Source organism: Heloderma suspectum, chromosome 8, assembly GCF_057233095.1.
Source record: "Heloderma suspectum isolate Gila_16-S chromosome 8, 16-S_ref, whole genome shotgun sequence".
Taxonomy (NCBI): Eukaryota; Metazoa; Chordata; class Lepidosauria; order Squamata; family Helodermatidae; genus Heloderma; species Heloderma suspectum.
Window position 1 is genome coordinate 17,999,596 of NC_139465.1, and position 19,728 is coordinate 18,019,323.

Below are 19,728 nucleotides of genomic sequence, written 5' to 3' on the forward strand. Positions count from 1 at the left end.
TACACAAACAACATATAACTAAAAACAACTTTGAACTGTTAGTCATAACTAAAGACAAATCCAGTACTAGGGATGTCAGAGAATTCTGTGACGGATCTCGGTGAGGCCGAATGCCAGTGCATTTGGCCTCCTGAAGTCCATCGCGGAACGAAGCCCCTGCCCCCCCAACCCACGAAAGGCACGCGGGACGAAGTCTTCGCCACCCCCACCCCACGAAAGGTGCGCGAAACGGAGCACTTACCTGCTCCCGTCCGCGCCGCCATTCGCTTCCTCCTCTTCCTAGCCTATCACGGCTAACACAGGGACACCATTTGCATCCCCGCGGAGGCCGTGATAGGCTACGTAAGCATTTACATAGCCTATCACGGCGGGGGGGGGGAACCCAGCGTATGCAAATGGCGGCGGCTACCGCCATTTGCGTAGGCTGGGGTTTTTCCCCCTGCCATGATAGGCTACGTAAATATTTACGTAGCCTATCACGGCTCAATACAGGGACGCAAATCCATTTGCATCCCTGCAGGGCTGCCCAGCGGCCGGATGTCCAGCTGCGGGCGACCGGAGCCAGCCGGCGGCTCCACGGCTTGACCGCGGAGCAGAGCCAGCCAGGCAGGATTCTGGGGGGCGGGACGGAGCGCCTCCCCCCCGTCGAGGATTCCGGGGGAAGGGACGGAGCGCCTCCCCCCCACCACGGATGCCCCTGCGCGGAGCCAGGTAAGGGATTCGTACATCCCTATGTACCAATTAAAACTCATCATGTGCTGCCAAATGCCTGGGAAAAGAGATAAGTTTTAACCTGGCACCGAAAAGATAACGATGTTGGTGCCAGATGGACCTCATTGGGGAGCTCATTCCACAGATGGGGGGCCATCACTGAGAAAGCCCTCTCCCTTGTTGCCACCTTCCAAGCTTTCCTTGGAGGAGGCACCCAGAGGAGGACCTTGGATGTTGAATATAGAGTGTGGGTTGGTTTATTTCGCGAGAGGCGTACCGTCAGGTATTGTGGTCCCAAGCCACGTAGGGCTTTATAAGTTAAAACCAGCACCTTGAATTGAGCTTGGAAGCATTTAGGCAGCCAGTGCAAGCAAACCAGAATCAGTCTTATATGTGTGGACCTTCTAGTCCCAGTTATCAATCTGGCCACTGCATTTTGGATGAGCTGCAGCTTCCACACAGCTTCCACAGCTGCAGCTTCCACACTGCCTTTGAACCATCTTCAAAGGCAGCCCCACGTAGAGCACATTGCAGTAATCTAACTTGGAAGTTACCAGAGCATAGACAACTGAAACCAGGGTATCCCTGTCCAGATAGGGGCAGAGCTGGGCCACCAGCTGAAGTTGGTAGAAGGCACTCCATGCCACTGAGGCCACCTGAGCCTCAAGTGATAAGGATAGTTCCAGGAGGACTCCCAAGCTACAAGCCTGCTCCTTAAGAAGAAGTGCAACCCCATCCAGAACAGGTTGAACACCCTTCATCTGGTCAGCAGAACCACCCACCAACAGCATCTCAGTCTTGTCTGGATTGAGCTTCAGTTTATTAGCCCTCTTCCAGTCCATTATCGCAGCCAGGCACTGATTCAGCACATCCGCAGCCTCACCTGAAGACGATGAAAAGGAGAAATAGAGCTGTGTGTCATCAGCATAGTGATGACAGCACATTCCAAAACTCCGGATGATCTCAGTCAGCAGTTTCATGTAGACGTTGAACAGCATGGGGGACCCCTGACCCCTGTGGAACCCCATATTAGAGAATCCACAGGGCCGAGCAGTGTTCCCCAAGCACCACCTTCTGGAGCCCACCCTCCAAGTGGGAGCAAAACCACTGCAGTGCAGTGCCTCCCACTCTCAGCTCAGAGAGCCATCCCAGAAGGAGACCATGGTCAGTGGTATCAAAAGCTACCAAGAGATCAAGGGGAATCAACTAGGTCACACTCCCCCTGTCTTTCTCCCAACATAGGTCATCATACAGGGCAACCAAGGCTGTTTCTGTGCCAAAACCCTGATTAAAATAGATCCAGATAATCTGTCTCATCCAAGAGTGTCTGAAGCTGGCTGGCAACCCCCTGCTCAAGGACCTTGCTCAGGAATGGAACATTTGCAACCAGCCTATAATTATTAAGGTTTTCCAGGTCTAGGGAGGATTTCTTCAGGAGGTTCTTGTAAAAGTGGGCTGGAGGACAGGAAGGCCTGGCGTGCTATGGTCATGGGGTCACGAAGGGTCGGGCACGACTTAACGACTGAACAACAAAGGGGAACCTGTGGCCCTCCAGGGGAGCTTCCAGACAAAGCATTTATTGTGCAATTGCACTGGCTCCTTCACAGAATACTGCTGGGAGGTACAGATGATGTCATCTTAAGTTTATAGTCCTCCTGCTCCTTCCATCTTTTTTCTTACCAGGAAAAAATCTGTTAAGAAACAGAAGACAGAATAGCTGCATAATTCTTTTTGATCATTAGCGACAAGAACCCCTTGTCCGGAAGCACCCCAGCTCTTGGAATGCAACTCCCATCAGCTTGGCCAATGGCCAGATATGATGGAAGTTTGTTTATAGCATTTTTATCCTACCCTTCAGTCAAAAACACTTCCAGAGTAGTTTACGAAGATGAGAAATAAAACAGCCCCTGCCATCAGGCTTACAATCTCAGAGACACAACATAAAAGGAAAGGGGAGCGGGAGGCAGGAGGAGGAAACAACCCTCTGGAGAGCCACACCTTCTCCACTCCGGTTTTAAAGCTACATTAAACACATTTTAAAAGCCCAGGTATTTTAAAGTAGTACCACATCAGCCCATATTGTTTCTGTTAAAAATGTGCAAGAGTTAAAGGGAGTATTAAATGCAGATGAAGCAAATTATAGTTTTTAAGGCTTTTCATTTAAATGCTGTGTGTAAAATAACAGTGAAGCTATTGCAACTGTTTTATGGCTAAGCTGCACCTTATTTTATTTTGGAAGATTGGTTAATCAGCGTGCCATCATTTGCTGTTTTTCCAGTGGATATTCTTGAATTTCAGAATTTGAATTGGCCATCAAATGTAAAAGCCTTAGCCACTTGCTACACAGTTGGTGGAGTTTTCACATTTTAAGAATATGATTTGTGCGAAAACATAGATTCTTCAGTGGGATTGTTATTGTTTTTATTCAGACACAAAGAAACTCGGGATTCAGGTCAGATCCCAAACTACAGGCCAATTAAATAAAACCTCTGTGGCTTTTAAATTCCCGTTCCAAATACTTCAGTGCTAGAGACAATTAAATAAATAGAATGTTGTGCTCTTAAACCATTCCTATTAATTTCTATAGAATTTAGGTAGGAAAATTTACTTTGGACTGGTGGGGGGGGGAAGTATTTCCAACCATTTATGTACACAACCGCAACTATGCAATGTATAATGAATGTACAGAATTGTACTACCAGTAAGTAGTGTCATGGTCAAAAGTTTAGATGACTTTAAGAAAAAAGATTAGAAAAATTAATGGAGGTGGATAGAGCTATCATGAGCTGAGATAGCTAAGAGGAAGGTTCCCATTCAGAAGTACCTCTGAGTACCTGTTGCTTGGGACAAAAAACAGCCATCCCGTGTATCCCATTTTGGAAACAGAGGGCTGTATCAATGGTACTCCTACACAGAGTAGACCCATTGAAGTGTATGGACCTAGTGTACATAGGACTACCATTGGATATTGCCCAAAATGCTGTACTAGAAGAACCTTCAGTATGATTGAGGAAGGCCTTACTTCTTTAACTGGATGGTGGGGTGGTTCAGATGTAATAGCCAAGCCGTGGTTTGCCCATCAAGTCCAAGCCTTTGCCTTGAATGCTCCCTTCACCTCCTCCTCTTGAACACTCTAATTCCTTCTCTGACTTGGTTTTGAGTACATCATGGTTTACTGTTATCATCTGAATCGGCAAACTATGGTTTGTGCTTATCTTCCAAAGATAATGACTGTAATTGGCTGTAATGACAAACTCTTGTTTGTTTGAAACCAGAAGTGAGGGAATTGCAGTGCAAAAACCCAAGGATGCCCAAGCTGTGGTTTGGCATTACAAGTCTTGAGAGTTTCAGGATTCTAACAAGAATCTGTTCGCTGGCTAAAAATGCTCCAGGGGATGTATTTTAAGAACCATTCTAACAAACACAAGTATAGTCTTTTATGTTTAGATTAAATGTACCTGGTTGAATTAAATACCCAAGCAAAATGTAAGTACTGCATATGTTGGTCTTCTGTTGACACTTCCCTTTGTATCTTTGCAGATTTGTTTCTTACAACGTTATCAAGTTCTGACAATATTCTGTTCGAAATATGGATAAATCAGGTAAAGAGACTAATAGTGCAGATCTTTTAAAATAGAAATAATAAAGATAGATATGCCCCTCAGGGGCTGTTAAACATAGATATCTGATGATACTGATTTCAGATATAAAGAATCTTCGTTATAGAGAATATGGCTTCAGTGTTGCTTTCAAACTTCTGAATATTGCTTGGAGATGTTTTACTCAGCATCCCTTCCCCTGCAGGATTTTAGCGTGGCTGCCAATTAAACCAATCAGTCTGCCCTAATGTGTACGTTAACAGGACTCCTGTAGTGATGTCATCTGTTGTATGAGATTACTGCCATTTAATTTGTCAGCATGATGGAAAAATCTTTCAACAGAGTACTTCTTCCTTGTTGCCTTCAGGCTTTTGTATTGTTTTAAACATGGCTGATTTTTTTTCACTGAAGATATGGGGGGAGATGGTTTCTTCCTAGCTGCTTAATTCCGAAGAAGGCGCTGCTGTACAACTTTGTGTGTTGCAAAACAGAAAATATCACTTGGAACTGTTGCTTTACTAATGTAAATGGCTAACCACCAAGCCAGTGTAATTCATATAGGTGCTGATCATGAAAAGGATAAAATGTCAAGAGCAGTCCCATTGGCCAGGAAGCAAAGTAAATCAATGAACTATATTGGAAAGTTGTCCAGGTGTTTCAATGTCATTTTAAAGGAGATGTACCAGAGGTGACTTGAGTTGGTTCTGAGGCTGCCATTTAAGGCCAGTGAAGGATGTGACTGCTGTGATTGTTCCTCAGAAGCACCTGCATTTCACATACTCATTGATCCTGCGTTCTTTGGGTTATATCTAATATTAGGCTAGCAGAAAAATTACAAGACAACAAGTAGCACAGCTAGGGCAAGCGGCATCTAGCCTAATGAAGTCATAATGCCTTGCACAACACTCCGTGCAAGCACAGTCAGAATACTGGATTTCACACTTGCACAGGGATGAAAAGGGGGTTTACAGAAGCAGAATAAGCTTTGTGCTAGTGGAAGGACACCACTGGATTCAACCTTGTAGCTGTTAAAACAGATTAAATTCTTCTCTGTGTTCGGTCTGCATACTAAAGTCACAAATTCTTTTGCTTAAAAAAAAAAAAGGCAGAGATGACTACTTGAATTATATTTGATAACATCGTTACGTTTATTGTGAGGTATTTAAAAAATTCACAATTAAATGCTTTTAAAATGCACTGGGCATTTGCAATTTTAAAAAACTAGCATATCTAACAGTGGGCTTCCCAGTGCAGCAGCCCTGGTTGTTTCTGAATAATTTAAAATAGTTGAATGTCAAAGTTTAGGAAATAGTTGTATGACACACATGGATTGCTCATTTGGATTCCTCCCTTTCCACACACCCCCAACACCCCCTGCTGCCTTTATCTACATTTCTGTGAATATGTTTTAAATACTGACCTATTATTAAATCAATAGTAATCAGTATTTTTGTCAGAGAATAGGGCTAGTTTACTTAGTTCTCTGAAAATAGTAAACCTTGTATTTTGTTTTGGGAGGTTTTTTCTTTTTAAAGGCCTAAAATAAACAGGTTCTCAGTGACCTTGTCATTACAGAAGTTCAACAGTATTTAGATGACAATTCAATTCTTTTCCGTTGTAATTTCCACATGACTAGGACGTACATAAAATACTCTGCATTAATGGGAGACAGCAGTTTAAAATCCTCAGTGTTTTCAAAGCTGTTCAAACAATCATTATAAAAATGGATTATCACATTAATTATCAGTTTGTGTTAGATATAACTTTTCAAAACTGAAACTGATTTTGAGTCACATGGCTGAGTTCGGACAGTCTTATCTCAGCTTATTATACCAAGATATATACGAGAATTCGTTTACACACAGACCCTCTTTGCTCCTCTCTTTTCACAAGCTGCTGTTAAACCAGAAAGACTAACCAGAGAGATTTCCATTTTGTCTGAATTGGGAAACTATTTTTACCAGCTTCGGAATAAGCCAGGATCTTAAACCAACTTAAAACCTTGTTCTGAAGCTGATAACCATAGTTTCCAGGTTTGGATAAAATGTGAAACTATGGTTAATTAGAGATTTCCTGATTCAGTCACAGCTCACCATGAAGGGGGGCTGTGTATACAGACAAAAGACTCTATCCAACCCTACTATTCTATGTTTCTGTTCTATGTGTGTCATGTGTATCCCATCAATCAAGTTAGGATAATCTGAATGTGGCCAATGGTTAGAACTCACTGAAAACCGCATCTGCTCAAAAGCAGATTTTGCCCTGCTGTATGAATGGGAATTGTACAAGGTGTGCATAGGAAAGGTACTGAATTGTGGCCAAAGCTTTATCTTGTAATGTGCCACATGCTGATTGCATATTCATTATAAAGGCATTTTATACTGTCATATAAAGACATTTATTTGACTTGACGTAACCAGAGATCAGAAATTTTGCCCAGAGGCAAGTAGCAGGTATCTTAACCCTGATTGTATGCATTAGGTAACCATCCCTGGCTGAAATAGAATTATCCTCCCTTAAACCAGGTATCACTTTTTACATCTACAAGCACTGAATTCTGCCCTATACCTGCTGTAGACACGATGTCCTTTTGCCAAAGTTGCATAACAATATATTATGTAGTCCCAGATAGCCCTCAGACTACATAGTCCTATTTTATCTGCTGTAGTGATATGCTTTTTCAAAAGCATCTACACAGGGTAACCACTTCTGACCACACCAGACCTTCCTGCAGTGAATACTTGAAAGGTATATGGAGGGATATGTTAATGAAGTATTCAAGAGAAGTTTATATCATGTGTGTACCATTACTCTTTTAGTTGTTGATAAAATGGCTCTAGTCATTGAGAAAATTAACCTTGATTAATCCAAGATATTTCCGATGGATTGTTTCCATTACAAAGTAGTTAGTAACTTATTAAAAATGCATTCTTTGTTTGCACTGGAGCCATTTTTCCAGACAGATGTGTTCTCAAAACTTTAAGTAAATAAGGTAACTTTTATTTTGTGGAATATTCTGGATAAAAAGAAATTAAACACTGAAATTTTAAAGTGTAACTCAAGTACTGAGAACTATTGGCGTTTCCAGGAAAACATAATATAGGCATATTTGCTCATATGATTATCAACAAATTGATTGACTCAATCAAAGCATGTTCTTCCAAGCAGAAGTTGTTCAGAGTCTGAGGGGACCATAAGATGTTGCTGCTTGGTTAAAAATACATTATTTCAAAATATTAAAAATTATAAATCAACTCCAGATAAAATCTGTCTATAATAATAAAAAGAAATATGTGTCTATCTGTCAGCACCATAGCTCCAAGATCGTGAAATGTAGACATCTGAAACTTAACATGTGTACTAAGGGAACTCCAGTGGTGGGCACCTTAGGGTTGCTTGGTTGTTAAAAAAAAATTAATATTAATTAATTTAGGGAGCAATCCTATGGCCGCTAGACAGTGGCTAGACAGCCATAGGATATGCTGTTTTCTGGGAACTGACCTCTGAGCCCGCACTCCAAGGTTGGTTTCGAGAAAACTGACCTCCCCCCACGTCCACACTTCCTCCGAGGCAGCGCGGAGAAGCCCCATCCTCCGCACTCGGAAGATGAGCGCGGAGTGGCTGAAAGGGAGCAGGACTGGGGGCGTTCTGGGGCGAGGAGAGCGGATCTGCCTGTTTGACATATCCTATGTGTCATACAGCAGCCTCCTCTCCCTCTCGCTCCCCCCTCCCATGGCTAGACAGCCGAAAACAGCTGTCTAGCAGAAAAAGCAGGGCAGGAGAGGTGTGGAGGGAACGATCCCCCCTGTGCTTCTCCTGCCTTGCTTTGCATAGGCGGTTGCCTCCGTGTTTGGAGGTAGCCGCCTATCTAGATAGGATTGCGCCCTTAAATGTCTATGTGTGTTTGAAATCTGCAGTACCATCTTCATTCACTAGGTGACAGACTAACCTAACCAGTGCATAGCTTTGCTGGTTTGAAGCCAGGGATTAGGCTGAGGGACAGAGATATATGGCTGCTCCCTCCAGGGAATGGCACGGGCAGACCCTTCCCTCAGGGGGCTATAGGGGTGCACCATGGCAGCAGCCATACACAGGGGTACAAGAGGCTATGGCTGCAGTCAGACAGGACAGGCACAATGTATTCAACTCTTGACAGCTGAGTAACTTTGCTTGAAGGCTTCAGTGTATCAAACTAAGGGCTGTTTCAACCCATGCAAAACCCAGTAAATTTACTAGTTATAATAAAGGCTTTGCAACTCATGAGGTTTGAAAACAAAAATAAATGCAGGAAAAAGTGATTCTAAGGTCCTCACCACCCTGGGGATTTCACTGAAGGCCAGGGTATAGATCCCCCAAAGAAATTTTAAAAGAAATAAGACGGAAGTAAAGGAGAAGGGGATGGCAGAGGATGAGATGGCTAGATAGCATCACTGATGCAATGAATATGGACTTGAGCACACTCCAGGAGAGAGCGCAGGATAGGAAGGGCTGGCGTGCTATGGTCCATGGGGTCACGAAGAGTCGGACACGACTGAACAACAACAACAACAACATATTAGCTCTAGGAAGTATCAAGTTGTGTTATTTCCCATGGGCAGTATCCAGTACTGACATTGCATCTCAGTTCATTCTGTTGCCAACAGGAGCCACAGCTAGCACAACAGGAAGCTAGCGCTTCCTACAGCATCCCTGGAAATGAACCAAAACACTAGTTTCCAGAACGGGACAATTCATTGGAGCTCCTGCGAGCTCTGCTGACCTGCCCCATTCCAGAAATTCACATTTTAGCTCATTTCTGGTCGCATTAGGAACTGCTATCTTCCTGTTGTGCTAGCAGTGGGTCCTGGTGGCATGTGGGCAGTGTTGGATACCGCCCCATGTGTTTTGATGCTGGGTTTTTCACTACATTTGTGAAGAAGTTGATTATGAATTGGTACAACTAATATTTTGTCTTTTTCAATATATTTTCCTCCCATAGGATGGGAATTTTTCCAAAGCTACACATATCAAGAAGAAACCTGAAGATGCTGTTGTTGTTGGACAATCGGTGTTCGCCGATTTTGGTGAGATTCCTTTGTTCCTACGCCAGATATTTGACATTTGTATGTATAAGAGAGTATGCGCGCGCACAATCAACTCCTTTGGTGATTTGACAAATGTGTTTACTATTTCATTGTACTGCTATTTTATAAAACTCTTTTCTACAATCTTAAGGCACTCATTTAAAATACTTTAATAGATAAAATGCCTATAAACTCTGTTATGCATGACAAACATTTAAATTAATTACAGTAGCTTATAAAAAGATTGATGAAACATGTCAACATTCTTAATGGTTATAATTGCCGGTTGTTTCACTAAGCTTCAGAACAAAGAGAATACTTAATTTAAATGTAAATTTAGTTTTGAACAATTTTGGGGCCTGCAAGATATAGTTCTTTTCATACTACTTTGGCTTTTTAATCAGGGGTCAAATTAGGAATCGTGTATATTTTAAAAGCCTAAAATGTTGTTAATAAAAATAAATCCCAATTTTATTCTGTATTTGATCATGAAAAATGCTACTTTTACCTCTTTTAAATAGGGACATTTTAGATAAAGAGCTATTGCATCTCCTGAGAGAAAAAGTTTAAAGTAACTTGCAGACTGTAAATAGCTATTCACATGGTCTCTTGTGGTAAGTCAGAATATTCTACAGGCAAACAGGAAGGAAGGTTTACAAAATCTGGTTCTTTTTTAGTCACCACTTAGGATTGTTTTTTAAGTCATTTATAATTACCTGGTTCAGAATGCAAACATTTCCCAGTTCTATTAACAGATTGAGCATAATTCCCCCCCCCAAGTTCTTCTATGACTCATAATGTAAAATGAGTTTCTGCATGTGTACATTCAGTGAATTTTCAACTGCCCCTTCAATTCTCTCCAATTTTTCGCCCAAGTACTGGACGCTGACCAGTGCTCAGACAGCTGTGCTATGCAAAAGCCCCCAAAGGCTGATTCTGAAAATTCCAGGAAACTGTCTGCACACCTGCCACTCCCTGCCTCCCTTCCTTGATGTGCTGATCCTGGTTAGCTTAAGCTACAAAACAGAGAAGTGTGGTTTAATCTCATGTTAATGTTTATTAACCAGGATCTTAAACATGATTACTTTGTAATAATACCTTAGCATGGTCAGAAAAACCAGGGCCAAAGAATCTTGTGATAGTTGATCCCTTTCCTCATTCAGATGGTTAAAAATACCCACAGACATTCTTATGCAGTTCTGTTTGACCTTTAATTAAATACCATCTCTCCTGGGTGACACTTTGGCTGGTCTCTGGTGTGGGTATGAAGACATTTAGCTACATTAACAGCAACAGAACAAAGTGGAAGACTATGAAATTGGATTTGTTTTGGGGGTTTTTTGCCATGGTATTAAATTAGAATGTTCATTAAAATCTAGGCAAGACTCAAATGTATATTTGTATGCAGTGTTGTCTTTTAAAGAAAAGACCCACAAGGTTTGACTGGGGGTTGGAAGCCAAAATAATCTAAACTCTCTTTTGTCCATGCTTCTTCCATTTTACATTGTCCTGGTGCAGAAAGCTGTTAATGATTCCCCAAAAGCAGATGGTATTGAAAAATGCCATGAATACTAATAAGCATAAAGTATATGTCAAATACATTTATTTTGAAAGATGTAAGGAAGAAAAGTAATCTGGAATTTAATTTCTTCTCACCAAGTGTTATAGCTAACAGCAGTGGATAATATCACCAAAGGGTGCGTTATAATTTTAGAAATCTGCCACATTTCAAGGAAGCATGAATTAACTTGGATTTCAAGAAGCACAGAAAAAGGAAAAATACAATTAAACAAGACTTTAAAATGTGCAATTCTTTACAATTTGCCATTTGGAATTCTGCTTTTTGTGAGAAAAAAAAATCCCCCTAGCAAACAATTAACAGTTTCAGTGTTAAGAATAAATAAAGCATTGGGACAAGGGGAGGTGCAAAACTTTCTTCTCTAGAAGCCATGTTATAGCTTTAATTAGTTTTGTCACTTGACCTGCATAGAAAGAAGGGAGGAGACCAGCAGGTACACAGAAGAATGCAACAGAATTTTGAGATTAAAGACTGAAATGGGTTGGTCCTAGGAGTGCCGCCAAAGAAGAATTCAGTTTGAAACTAGTTAGGTTCAGTCAAACCTTGAGTTTGCCTCCCCTTCTTTCCCTGACTTTTGGTGCCTTCCCGCCCTTCTTTTCTCTACTTGACCTGCATAGCCCAACTTTGCTATTTGCTGACTGGTTAAAGAAATATGCCTTAAAACTTCACTCAAGCCTTTTTCATGTATTAATTTAGGAACAAATGAATCGGCGGAGGGGGGCAATTGGGTGTATTAACTGCTGGCCCTGCCACTATCTCTACATGTTCAAAGGTACCATTTGCACTAAGTCTATGCATATACACTGACTGCATGTAGGCTTGTATACCCAAAACCCAGGACAGTTTTCCAGGGTACTTATTTGCATGTACAGGAGCCTATGTGCATTTGGGTGTGCCTGCATAGGCTCCATCAAATGAACACCTGGCAGTTTTTTTATTACTATTATTATTAGTATTACAATTATTATTATGTGTAATAACAGTATTTTTAACCCGCCTTTCATCCTAGGATATCAGGGCAGTAGTTGCAGTAGAACTCCGATGAGCCCGTTCATCTGTTCAATGATCCCTAAATGAATGAATGTATGAAAGGGGCTTTGATAAGGAACCAGCGTGACAGTAGCAGAGGAGCTTGGGGCTGGGCAGGAGGCAATTTATTTCAAAAAGTGGTTCTATTGTGTTTGTTGTTGTTGTTTTGGTTTGGGAAGTTATATTTCACTGCAGCAAAACAACAACAACAAGCCACCCTCACCACCAACATTTTGCCAAAGTTCTTAATTTTACTAGGAAAAGCTAAACACATTTCTTCAAGTATCCTAGAGTATGTCCAAGGGATTATTTTAAAGCTCAGAGTCTTTTAGCAAATAAATCAACCTATTGTTCTGGAATGCTCTGAGATGGGGAAGAGAATAGGAAGGTTTTCAGGAAATTCTTTAGAAACAATACAAACTGAATTCAGTTCTGCAGACTGAATTCAGTGTAAGTTTCTTAATTTGTATTTGGAAGATTAAAAAAAAAAAGTCATTCCAAGAGTAGACCCACTGGGACTTAGGTTAGCCACAACTTATCCCATTTTTTTCAATAGGTCTACTTAACGCATGACAGACAATGCAATCTTTTACATGTTTACTCAGAAGTAAGCTCACTGTGCTCAATAGGACTTACTCCCAGGTAAGTGTGTTCAGATTGCAGCCTAAGTCAGAGCCCAACACACTGACATCTGAAACCCAGCTGCCAAATCCCTCCCCACCACCACCACAAGATTTTTCCACTGCCATGAAATTCTTTACAAGTAACCCCCACCCCTGGCTGAACTAAATTATATTCTGTTAGAAATAAAAATAAATTCAGTGCAAAATAATTAAACAATCTGAAAAACCCAATCAGCTACATTTCTTAGTAAATCAAGCACAATAGTAGCAGACTAAAGAAAAAGTGCTTCTCACCTACATTTCAGAACAGAACTCTATCCAGTGCTGAAAACAGATTGAAGACAAATAGTAGATTGCTTGTAAAATATGTGCAAAGACTGTTTTGACTTTAAGTTCAGTTTTCTCACAGAATTCTGCATCTCACTTTTCCACATAACCACATAGCACAGTAACCAATCAGCCTAATAAGCATTTGTTTTCAGAAGGGTTTTCATGGAACTAAAGCAGTTTAAATAAAAACATTTTGGATGAAGTTGAATTTTAATCAGGCTGGAGGCATAAAGCAACCAGCATTTCCTATAAAGAAGAGTTAAGATCATGTGAAATGATCTGACTTCATAGTAACAACAATTCTGTGTGAAAAGGTCCTGATAGGACACCGACTAGGGATTAATCATTTTCTTGCTATAGCAACTTGTTGTTGTTCAGTCGTTAAGTCGTGTCCGACTCTTCGTGACCCCATGGACCATAGCACGCCAGGCCACCCTGTCCTCCACTCTCTCCTGGAGTGTGCTCAAGTTCATATTCATTGCAGCGGTGATGCTATCTAGCCATCTCATCCTCTGCCATCCCCTTCTCCTTTTGCCTTCAATCTTTCCCAGCATCAGGGTCTTTTCCAGGGAGTTTTCTCTTCGCATTAGGTGGCCAAAATATTTGAGCTTCAGCATCTGTCCTTCCAATGAGCACTCAGGGTTGATTTCCTTTAGGATTGACTGATTTGACCTCCTTGCAGTCCAGGGGACTCGTAAGAGTCTTCTCCAGCACCACAGTTCGAAAGCACAATTCTTCGGCGCTCAGCCTTCCTTATAGTCCAGCTCTCACAGCCATACGTTACTACTGGGAAAACCATAGCTTTGATTATACAAATGTTTATCGACAAGGTGATGTCTCTGCTTCTTACTATGCTGTCTAGGTTTGCCATAGCTTTCCTCCCAAGCAGTAAGCGTCTTTTAATTTCATGGCTACAGTCACCGTCTGCGGTGATCTTGGAGCCCAAGAAAATAAAATCTGTCACTGCTTCCATTTCTTCCCCTTCTATATGCCAGGAAGCGATGGGGCCAGATGCCATGATCTTCGTTTTTTTAGTGTTGAGTTCAAACCAGCTTTTGCACTCTCCACTTTCACCCTCAACAAGAGGCTCTTTAGATCCTCTTCACTTTCTGCCGTTAGGGTGGTATCATCTGCATATCTGAGATTGTTGATAATTCTCCCGGCAATCTTAATTCCGACCTGTGATTCATCCAACCCAGCGTTTCTCATGATGTACTCTGCATATAAGTTAAATAAGCAGGGCAACATTATGCAGCCTTGTCGTACTCCTTTCCCAATTTTGAACCAATCAGTTGTTCCATGTCCGGTTCTTACTGTTGGTTCTTGACCCTCGTACAGGTTTCTCAGGAGACAGGGAAGGTGGTCTGGTACTCCCATCTCTTTAAGAATTTGCCAGAGTTTGTTGACTTTAGAATAGTCAATGAAGCAGAAATAGACATTTTTCTGGAATTCTCTTGCTTTCTCCATGATGCAACGAATGTTGGCAATTTGATCTCTAGTTCCTCTGCCTCTTCTAAACCCCGCTTGTACTTCCGGTAGTTCTCGGTTCACATACTGCTGAAGCCTAGCTTGTAGGATTTTGAGAATAACTTTGCTGGCATGTGAAATGAGCGCAATTGTACGGTAGTTTGAACACTCTTTGGCATGGCCCTTCTTTGGAATTGGAATGTAAACTGACCTTTTCCAGTCCTGTGGCCACTGTGGAGTGTTCCAAATGTGTTGGCATATTGAGTGCAGCACTTTCACAGCATCATCTTTTAGGATTTTAAATAGCTCAGCTAGAATACTGTCATCTCTGCTAGTTTTGTTGTTAGTAATACTTCCTAAGGCCCGCTTGCCTTCACTCTCTAGGATGTCCGGCTCAAGTTCAGTGACCGCACTATCATGGCTATCAGGGACATTAAGATCTTTCCTGTATAGTTCGTCTGTGTATTCTTTCCACCTCTTCTTAATCTCATCTGCTTCTGTTAGGTCTGTCCCTTCTTTGTCCTTTATCATGCCCGTCTTTGCACAAAACGTTCCCTTGAGATCTCCGATTTTCTTGAAGGGATCTCTAGTCTTTCCCATTCTGTTGTTTTCTTCGATTTCTGTGCATTGTTCATTTAAGAAGGCCTTCTTGTCTCTCCTTGCTATTCTCTGGAACTCTGCATTCAGTTGGATATATCTTCCCCTTTCTCCCGTGCTTTTCGCTTCCCTTCTTTCCTCAGCTACTTGTACAGCCTCATCAGACAGCCACTTGGCTTTCTTGCATTTCTTTTTCTTTGGGATAGATTGAGTTGCTGCCTCCTGAACAGTGTTATGGACCTCCATCCATAGTTCCTCAGGCACTCTGTCTATCAGGTCTAATCCCTTAAATATATTCGTCACCTCCACTGTATATTCATAAGGGATATGATTTAGGTCATACCTGAATGGTTTAGTGGTTTTCCCTACGTTCTTCAAGTTAAGCTGAAATTTTACAACAAGAAGCTTATGATCTGAGCCACAGTCAGCTCCAGGTCTTATTTTTACTGACTGTATGGAGCGTCTCCATCTTTGGCTGCAAAGTACATAATCAATCTGATTTCGATATTGACCATCTGGTGATGTCCATGTGTAGAGTTGCCTCTTGTGCTGTTTGAAAAGAGTGTTTGCTATGATCAGCGTGTTCTCTTGGCAAAACTCTATTAGCCTTTGTCCTGCTTCATTTTGTACACCAAGGCCATGCTTGCCTGTTATCCCAGTGATTTCTTGACTTCCTACTGTAGCATTCCAATCCCCTATGATGAAAAGGACATCTTTTTTTGGTGTTAGTTCTAGAAGGTGTTGTAGGTCTTCATAGAACTGATCAACCTCAGCTTCTTCAGCCTCAGTGGTTGGGGCATAGATTTGAATTACTGAGATGTTGAATGATTTGCCTTGGATTCGTACTGAGATCATTCTATCGTTTCTGAGATTGTACCCCAGTACTGCTTTTCCCACCCTTTTATTGACTATGAGTGCTACTCCATTTCTTCTAAGGGATTCTTGCCCACAGTAGTAGATATAATGGTCACTTGAATTAAATTCGCCCATGCTTGTCCATTTTAGTTTGCTGATTCCCAAGATGTCGATGTTCAATCTTGCCATCTCATGTTTGACCACCTCCAGCTTACCTTGATTCATTGATCTGACATTCCAGGTTCCTAAACAATATTGTTCTTTACAGCATCGGACTTTCTTTTCAACAGCAGACACATCCACAGCTGAGTGTCCTTTCGGCTTTGGCCCAGCCGCTTCACTCTTTCTGGTGCTACTTGGAAATTCCCTCTGCTCTTCCCCAGTAGTATATTGGACACCTTCCGACCTGAGGGGCTCATCTTCCGGCATCATATCTTTTAGCCTTGTGATATGTTCCATGGGGTTTTCTTGGCAAGAATATTGGAGTGGGTTGCCATTTCCTTCTCCCATGGACCACATTTTGTCAGAACTCTCCGCCATGACCTGTCCATCTTGGGTGGCCCTGCACGGCATAGCTTATGGCTTCACTGAGTTACGCAAGCCCCTTCGCCACAACAAGGCAGTGATCCATGAAGGGGCTAAAGCAACTAGTGTATTGCTATTAACCATCATGGCATGGAGAGAAGAGATGGTCATAAGAAAGGGTTCTTGTTTCTTTAGTTGACAGAATACTCCCCAAAAGACCAGGGTTCTCCCAGGAACTGAATTTTTCAGCTTAATCATGCAAATATTATATAGGTCCAGTTGCTGGTAGCCAACAAACATGCCATCTGTGCCAGTAGTTCCCTCCCACAGTGTCGTAGGAGTGGCACTACCAATAAGCAGGATGAGGTTACCATTTTGTGGAGTATCAAATTGTAAATTATTTTAGATACAATTTTACCATTAAAGGGGGCCGGAGGAAATTCTTATTTGGATATCTGAGGCATCAACATGTCCTGCGCCATCTCTGCCACCCCCGTCTAATTTGAATTCTGGGGACAATGCATAAACTTGTGTTCATGTCAATGAAGAAATGCTTTTCAGAAGTTGCAACTGTGTAGTTTTTTGTTGACTGGTTAGGACAAAATAACGCTATAAAGAGAGCAGAAGGTATCCTCAGGAGCATGTTTCTGTCTTTATACCGAATACTGTACTTCGCTCACTTGATGTGAAAGTTCAGATGCTGTATAGGTATTTACATACTGTATCTAATTTTAAAGGGTTAATTTGACCCACATTGTAATTCCACTTTGTTTTGGTTGTTAGACCAACTGGAGATGTTGCTGATTCAATACGGAAAACCTTTTCCCAATGACACTTGTATCATTATTTCATTCCCGCACCCACTCATAATCCGCTATATGAGGGGATAATCCCAGCTCATTCTAATTTATTCAGGGCATTTGAATCAAGTTAATCCTTGCTGAGGCGGAGAATGCAGAGTTGTGTGGGATACTCTGAGGATATTCTTTGGGAATGAAATGGTAGGAATGATGACACAGCAGGTAGGAGTGGAGCTCAGAAATCTGTTTACTTATACATTTTTATATCAGATTCAATTAACCAGGTTTCAACACTGCATGCAAACCAAGCCAAAGGGATCCTTTTTCTTTTCCTGGTCAGCAGTGTACTAAAGGAAGCATCTGCCTTATACTTTTTCCCTTGATAAAACAGGCAAAGCCCTCATTAGTATTCATGGTATGACACAGCATGCTTCTTCCAGAAGAAAGGGAAGCGTTGTTTAACAAGATATTTACTGGAAGAGGGTATATTGTGCTTCCCTCTCTTGTATGCACTAACAGAAAATATAAGATGGTGATTTTCTCTTCCAAACATCAGTTCACTGTGTGACTTGTTTCCAAGGTAGGCAGGCCTGGTCTTGTCCCTTCTTTTATGTAGCTGTAGTTGGTTATTCTGGACTGTTTTGAGCACTGAGGAAAAAACAAGTACAGTTACCTTTATTTTTCTTTTCGTAAAATCCTTCCTTTCAGTGCTTTTAAGGGTTACATTACTTTTCTGATGCAATTACATTTTCTCACCAGTTAAACTCATCATATCAACATGGCTGTCAAGACTTGCCCGTGCCGGCCAGTGCCAACTGTGTGTCTTGAGCAAACACCAGTTGCTTAAATGCTATCAATGCATTGTAATTCCACTTTGTTTTGGTTGTTAGACCAACTGTAGGTGTTGCTGATTCAATACAGCAAACCTTTTCCCAATGAAACTTGTATCATTATTTCTTTCCCACACCCACTCATGCTATCAGTGCTTCAAGATACACTGACAACAGTGACACCTTGCTGCTCAGCCCTTGTAGTCAACTTTCTTTGCCTCTCAAGGGGCTGGTGACCAAAGAGCCCCTTGCCTCTATGTAAGCTCAAAGAGGCAGCCAATTCTCTTTTAGGCCAGGTCAGGCCAAAGGGTTCCTGTCCTTCATGAGTGGCTTTTCAAGAGACACAAAGGTGTGGCTGGTGTGAAAACCCCCAAAGCCCCAGCATTTATATGGTCCTTTGAATCCCAGCCAGTGTTTGTCCTCCAGGTCAACAGTGTCTGCGACCAGAAAGTTGTAACAGAACGCGTGCATCAGATGGGTCAATAGGAATTTTCTTATAAGGTAGATCAAGCTATTAGGGGCAAGATGCACCACAAGGTGATATCCAAGTACAGTCTCTCAATCGTTTTTAGCTTTGCCATGCCAAAGCACAGTAGCAGTACAAAATTCCAGGATTTCAGTTGAAACAAAAGCTGAGATGAGCAGTCTGTTGTGCAAACTTGGAGCTAGCAGTCTATCCATTTTAGGGCTCATAAACATTCCCACTGTTTTCTTGGAAAGATGTACTTGGGTCCTTAGAGCTATGAGATGAGAGCAGTGAGCTTCTTTGTTGCCTAGAAGATCTATGTCACCATAAAAGCATTCCAAACTTGCTCATGATCAAGGATGTTCACCCTTTCCACACTCTTCATAGGGCAATCAGTATCTCATTACCAATTGCTACCTGCAAGATCTAAATCAGATGTGTTGGACTGCAACTCCCATCATTATCAGCCAGCATGGGAGTTTCCATCCAACACATCTGGAGGGTACCAGGTTGGGGAAGCCTGATCTAAATGCTAATGCAGGAAAGCCAACGTGTTATGGAACGTCCAGACAAGCACTAAATTATCATTTGTGATCCTATCAAAAATCTGGGAAGATGGCTTCGAGAGGGGATTGGGCAAATTAATCGAAGATCAGTCTATCAGTGGGTATTCATGACAAATGGGATCTACAACAAAATGCTGGAGTGTCTCTCACCTCCAAATAACCATGCTCCTGTTCAGGGTTCTAGCCATGCCTTCCTTCAGGATGTCACCAGGAGTAGGCCATCTTTTGGGGGCCATGAGCACATTTGGCAACTTGAGAAACTGTCCTTGGCACTGTCACAAAATGGGCAAGCTGCAGATTGAAACATTCAGCCTGCAGCCACCTGTCAGGGTGGACACTGAGCCCATGGAGTCCCAGAGTAGTTCTGATTCTGAGGAAGAGCAGTCGCTCCTGGGAGAGGAGCTCGCTCCTCTTTCCCAAGGCCAACAGCTGACGGAGATTCCTCCCACCAGCATTCCTAGCTTAGAAAGCAGTCCAGGGAGTGACCGAGCGCAGATAGCAGACTTGGTGGATGCGCGACGCCGACGCAGAGAGCGGCGCCAGATGGAGGGCGCGGAAAGGAGGCGTAGTGCCCGGTTGGCGCGCAAACAATGGCTGCGCCCAGAGGATCCAAGGGAAAAGGGGAGGGACTCTCTCTAGTCCTTAAGTTCAGGGGTCTGCCAGTAATTCCCTTTCAAACGGGGACCAA

At 42.2% G+C, this 19,728-nt stretch overlaps 1 protein-coding gene across 1 annotated transcript in view; it reads left to right on the forward strand.

Moving 5' to 3' along the window:
• The window catches only part of ITFG1 (integrin alpha FG-GAP repeat containing 1), a 172,990-nt gene that overhangs the window by 50,044 nt on the left and 103,218 nt on the right, over positions 1 to 19,728 (forward strand). Inside the window, exons 7-8 of the mRNA XM_084813044.1 lie at positions 4,252 to 4,313; positions 9,289 to 9,373. Coding sequence (XP_084669170.1) covers positions 4,252 to 4,313; positions 9,289 to 9,373 — 147 coding nt within the window. The remainder of the gene's footprint in view (positions 1 to 4,251; positions 4,314 to 9,288; positions 9,374 to 19,728) is intronic.